Raw genomic sequence first — 5,869 nt, forward strand, 5'->3', positions numbered from 1 at the left:
AGCTACATTCTCACCTGAAAATATCTAAAAAGTTTATTTTGTGACGCAGAAAGAGTAAAAAGAGTAATATCAAAACTATGTAGCTGCCACCATTGTTGGAATTGGCTGGACTGCGATATGAATTCTGGGATATGGTAGGCCACGAAGGACACACCCGACCCATCCTTAAAATTCGGAGAAAAGGAGGACGCATTTGTCGGCCGCATTCGGAGGAGTCTACGAATTTGGACAGCCTTTGTCGCGTCGCTGTGACGTAATCAGCGTATGAATTTGGACACCCCCATAACAAGTTCTTTTGCGGAGGAACTTTACAACTTTTCTTCAATGGATATAATCAGACTCTTGCAGATTGAAAGTTGTTTGAACAAGAAGTTGTTTGGATTTACAAAAAATCCAAGACTGCTCCAGTCTGGTTAACCACTACCCCTCTCAAGTATACTTGTTAAACTAGTCCCTGACTCTGATGCAGATTTGAAATTAATCAGAGTTGGTGGACATTTGCATCACAGTGATTATCAAGGTGCACAGTGTTAACTTCCTATCGTGCTGGTCGGTAATCATCCTGTCACTAAACTGCTCATCAAAGAGTTTGACAAAGAATCGCAGTCAAAAAAGTGTTTGAACTAACCAACCCTGAGAAATGATTTCATATACAAAACTCAAAGAAGTCATTATCAGTGAAGCAAAGCAGCAAGAAGTAAAAGCAGACTTAAAGATAAATCTGAACATTAATCAAATGATCAATCAGGAACATTTATTATAAAAACAGTAAATATTTAAAGTTAGAATCAGCTCCAAGATTCAAATGAAACAAAAGCGCTTCAAATGTTTCAATGAATGCTTATTGATTATCAAATGCAAAAAGTTGGAATGAAAACATTAGAAAATGATTTTTAGATCCACTTGGACTCTAATCTCACATCAGCTGGAAGAAAATAATACAAAGAAAAATCATCACAAGATTAAAGCTTAAATGATTAAATTGTGAACAAATTAAAGTGTTTTTATTAGGATTTAACTGCAGGATCAGTGAAGGCATAAATGACAAAAAGAGACAAAAGAAAAGTTTTACACACATCTGAATGTTATAGTTTCTCTTCATGTGTAAGATCATCCGCTCTGCTGCGGTACCTGTCTGTGTTTGGGATTGGTCAGATGTCATGTGAACACGCCCCCTAGCCTGATAAACCCTGGCATCACTTACAGTATTCATAGATACCTTCATGTCAGCACTTTGATTACTGATATTAGGGGAAGTTAAACCTGGGGCCTGTTCTTCGTACGTCGCTTACTACATCCAAGATCAAATGACACATCCAAGACCAAACTATCGCGCTAACCGAACACACCTGCTGTTGACGATTAGTACAGCTGGATGAAGTAATGTGCGATCACTGGGTGTCGTAAAAGGGGATACGCATCGATAGCAGAAACAGTGATCGGCAACCCTCTGATTGGTCGGTGAAAATGTCGAAGGAGCGCGCCCAGTATTTCACCGCAGCAGAGCAAGAACTCTTGATTGAGGGATTTCAGGAGTACCAGAGTGTAATTAAAACGCAAGGGAACACTGCGAAGGCTGCAAAAGCAAGGAGAGAGGGCTGGCAGAAAGTTGCTGACAAATTAAACGCGTAAGTAATGCAACATATTACATGACACCATACCATATCATATTGTAACATATCAAATCATATCACATGATATCCTTGTACACATTAGAGCCACAACCGGACCCACCAGAACATGGGAACAAGTAAAAGTGAAATACAAGAACATACCACAGAATGGTAATATCCAACACTTATATTGCTGTCAGTCTCTTGAAAAGACACCCTGAAACAATCCCTGTGTTTGTGTATAACAGCAACCAAGAAAAGGGCAGAGCAACAAAAGACAGGTGGTGGTCCTGCACCCCCTCGTCACACCCCAGCAGAGGAGCTGGCCCTAAGGTTGAATGCCACCAGACCCATTGTTGAGGGCATCCCTGGGGGCAGCTCTTCCGTAGACCAGCAGAAGCCGGGGTGCAGTAGCAGCAGCACCTACATAACTGGTGAATGGGCTCATGATTCCATTTGCACAATGTAAAATATGTGGTTGTTGCCTTAATGAAAATGCTATTCGTACTGTGACATTCATTGGCACTGTGGGTTTTCTCTGTGTGTAGTGTTACATGACACTCCATCACTTTTACCTGTTCCCATGGAAGGGGTGACTGGAGCATGCACAGTAAGTTGGGAGATATACATATATCTGTCCCCACCCAATTGTACAGACCAATAGGCTGTACCACATCCCTTTGTAACACCATTGTGTTACCATTGCACAGGACAGTGACGCAACCCTGTCAGATGGCTGTGGTTTGGAGGAAGACCCTGTGAGTACATGCATGCATTGGCCTGAATTGCCATCTACTTGTGTACTGCCATGTGTGTCTGACTGCAGTATGATTTGCAGGCCAAGAGGCCGGCAGAGAGGCCTGCTCATACAGAGGTGGGCAGTGTTGTGACTAATTATACTGCCTATGTGACATGTATTCCCCGTTAAATGTTGTCACTACAATTGACACAGGGTGACATTCGTCTGCTCTACGAGAGAAGTCTCCAGCAAAAAATGGAGTATACTGAGCTGAAGAAACAAAAGCTCCTAGGTGAGATCGAACTACAAGCTCTAATGAGGCATAAACTACAACTGGAAATCGAGTTGCTTCAAAAGGAACTCCAGAGTAAGTAAGAATACACGTTCATACGGAGCACTGTTGCTGACCTTGCGTGACACAGTATATATGCTCTGTTTTTCCAGGCAACTCTGATGACTGGCCTGTGTGTGATGGGACAGACAACGATGCTCAAATAAACGTCAATAGAAAATATGTCATGTCATTTTTTTATTATTCGAAATTGTGTTGCACAATCCTGTCCCGTGCAGCTCTGCCACTAGGTTGGTCCAAGTGCACTGGCTGGAGGTCATCATCAGGCTGCACCTCCACCACGGGGGTCCTCTCTTCTCTGATGGTGGCAATGTTGTGCAGTACGGCACATGCAACAATAATGTCACATGCCCTGTCAGGTGCAACCCTCAGGCGTTTCAGACACTGAAATCGTTCCTTCAGTTGCCCAAAGGTCATTTCAATGCGTGCCCTTGTCCTGGCTAGAGCTGCATTGTAGCGGGTTTGTGGCCCAGGGTTGGGGTCAGGGAACGGTGTCATGAAGTACTGCCTGCATGCATAACCTCTGTCTCCGAGGAGAATCCCATCGCAGGCCCCTGTGTAGTGGGGAAATGCTGTTATGTTAGGCCCGAAAGGAGTATGTAGTATCAAAATAAGCCTCTTTTACTTACCACGCTCAAATGATGTGCATAACCCTGACTCTCTGAAGATCCTTGAGTCATGCACTGATCCGGGCCATTTAGCTTCCACATTTGTGATATGGCACATGGAGTCACACACCATCTGAGGGATTCTATTATATGTGAACACACTCCTCCCATTATATATTGCCATCTGGAATGTTAGTATTACTCACCTGCACATTTATACTGTGGCCCCCCTTTCGATTGACAAAGTCCCCTTCATTGGGGCCTGGGGGGGCCTTGATCGCAATGTGTGTGCAGTCTATGGTACCAATCACATTCGGGAAGCCTGCGGACGATCGAGCTACAGTTACCGACATAGGTCATGATTGCATCACATTCACTATCCAATTTACTGTACCTGCAATGGCAAAAAAGCCCTGTTTGACGACCTGTGGTCTTAAGTGGCTTGGAAAAACCACAAACACACCCAGGAAATGCTTGAGTGCCAGGTACACTTTGCGAATGGCTCGGCAGACGGCACTTTTGCCAACGTTCTCTGCGTCTCCACAAGCGTACAGAAACGTGCCACTCGCAAAGTAACGCAAGGCAATGCACACAGTTTGTGCAGTTGTTAATGCCCGACTACGGTGAGTGGTACTCTTAACATGGGGATCCAGCAAGTTGGTTAGGTAGATGATACCCTCACGGGAAAATCGGTATCTCTCTATGAGCACACTGTCGCGCTGTGCTAAAGGATCCTGTCTATCCCGCAATATACGTTGGATTCTGAACACTCTCCTTATCACTCTTGCACCTTCCGCAATGGGTGGCTCGCGTACAAACGGACAGGACATGGCTGCGACAAACTTCCCACTTCCACCTTCGCTTTTATAGCCGTGGTCTGTCATCTTGATTACACGACGTAATTTGCTATTCCTACTCTGGAATGTGTGTTGCATCTGGCGTGATCACCTACATGACATAGCGTGATTACTAGTACATTTCCCTTTTTTTAGGGACTGACCTGTATGTATCTGTGTGGAATCAATAAAAGGATCAAGTGCTGCATTATCTTTAGTTACATTGATGTTATTTATTTATGGTGAAACAGTGGCGGAATGTCGCTGTTGCTTTCGTATGATGACGCGGACATACCTGCGTGGCCGCGATCTAATCCTGTTTACATAAAGTAAACCTGCTCCCGAGCGGGTTTACGCTTACGGCTCTGTTGCTATGACAGCAAGTCCCGGATGAGCTTCGGGGAACCGAACGATCCAGGATCACGCGAAATCGTCAACAATCTAATCCAGCTAACTTACTTAGCGAGGTACGAAGAACAGGCCCCAGGTAACAGAAAGATATCCTGGATATGTTGACCTCACTTTGTAGGTCAGGCTTACAGACGCAGTGACATGTAGGAGTTTTTATTTAAGTAGAATCCTGAGTAAACAGGCTCAGAGAATTTGGTTTTGAAGGTGTGAATGTGTCTCAGTTTGTGAGCTGACACTTCATAGTAGGACAAAGTCCCTGCAGGCCAGTCCAGAAACACTCCCAGTCGGGAGCAGCCAGGAGTTGGACTGGTATTTGACTTGGTCTCCTTACTTTGCTGCCCTGCATCGTAAGTTGGTTCTGTGTCCCATTTGAAGCCAATGCACCAGGAGATGTTGTTCCACCCAAAAGCAGATGGATAACCGTCCCCTTTCCGCTGTATTCCTCTGTAGCAAACAGCAGCAGCAGCATGCTATCCTTGCTCCTTCTTGTTTCCTTCAGACAGGATGAGGTTGAAGTGCGCTGTGTTTGGATCCAGGGTGAGCTCACAGGCATCTGATGGAGAGAACAAGACCTGATCAAGTTCATAATTGATGATAAAATTCTAGACTCCTTCTTAATCTGTCCACTGCAGATCTACAGTCTGTTTTTAACACATGTCAGATCTCTGTGCTCAAACCTCAGCTTGTCTTTTTAAACTCTGATCAAATGAAGAGCAACTATGAAGGGAAGATCTGGGTTCTCTCCTGTTAGTTGTTATGATCTTTGTACAAACTGCAGATTCTGTATTTGACAGTGTGCTGTTATCTTAGACAGAAACACTGGATGTCTGTCTTTAACTGCTGGTAATGACTGTAAGTACCATAAATAATAGATCGTACTCAGTGCTCTATTCAACTTTAAATACACAAATATATAAACTGAATTCTTGAAGTTTTAGAGCACCCAGATTCCTCCAGATTTTTATTGACACTCGTGTTTTCAAGCATACGTTCTTGCTCTTTGTTTCTAAGGTAGTTCTGCTTTAGCTTGGGCTTGGTCGTTTTTTCTTTGTTTATTTTTCTGCTGCTGGATGAACCTCAGAATAACCAGGTGGAGAACGCCATGGAGGGCATTTCAAATCTTCCAGGATGTCCCTTACTCTGTTTAACTCACCAACCCAGGATCCAGCAAAACAGCTTCAGTGCATCATGCTTCCTCCTACATGTTTCACAGTTGGTGCCACACACTGAGCCATGTACATGGATGGTCTAAAGCTTTAAAGCTTCTGATGGTTTTCCTCTATTGTTTTGTAAATTTCACTTTTCTTAAC

The 5,869-nt window shown here is 43.9% G+C and overlaps 1 protein-coding gene across 1 annotated transcript; it reads left to right on the top strand.

Moving 5' to 3' along the window:
* The first annotated feature begins 1,467 nt into the window (after window positions 1-1,467).
* LOC147324168 (uncharacterized) lies at window positions 1,468-2,727 on the top strand. The gene is made up of 7 exons (XM_086304907.1): window positions 1,468-1,628; window positions 1,717-1,784; window positions 1,862-2,047; window positions 2,162-2,223; window positions 2,324-2,371; window positions 2,452-2,487; window positions 2,566-2,727. Exons 1-7 carry the CDS (start codon window positions 1,468-1,470, stop codon window positions 2,725-2,727), a joined length of 723 nt encoding a protein of 240 aa, XP_086161033.1.
* Window positions 2,728-5,869: the final 3,142 nt, after the last annotated feature.

Source organism: Aulonocara sp. 'chitande type north' Nkhata Bay, linkage group LG8, assembly GCF_057382095.1.
Source record: "Aulonocara sp. 'chitande type north' Nkhata Bay isolate Kocher_YH1m ecotype deep benthic linkage group LG8, A_spYH_male_GT1.1, whole genome shotgun sequence".
Taxonomy (NCBI): Eukaryota; Metazoa; Chordata; class Actinopteri; order Cichliformes; family Cichlidae; genus Aulonocara; species Aulonocara sp. 'chitande type north' Nkhata Bay.

Coding starts and splice junctions, on each gene's coding strand:
- LOC147324168 (XM_086304907.1), top strand. CDS start 1,468: ATGTCGAAGGAGCGCGCCCAGTATTTCACCGCAGCAGAGCAAGAACTC. Junction 2,372..2,451: donor GTGGTTTGGAGGAAGACCCT/GTGAGTACATGC, acceptor TATGATTTGCAG/GCCAAGAGGCCGGCAGAGAG. Junction 2,488..2,565: donor AGAGGCCTGCTCATACAGAG/GTGGGCAGTGTT, acceptor CAATTGACACAG/GGTGACATTCGTCTGCTCTA.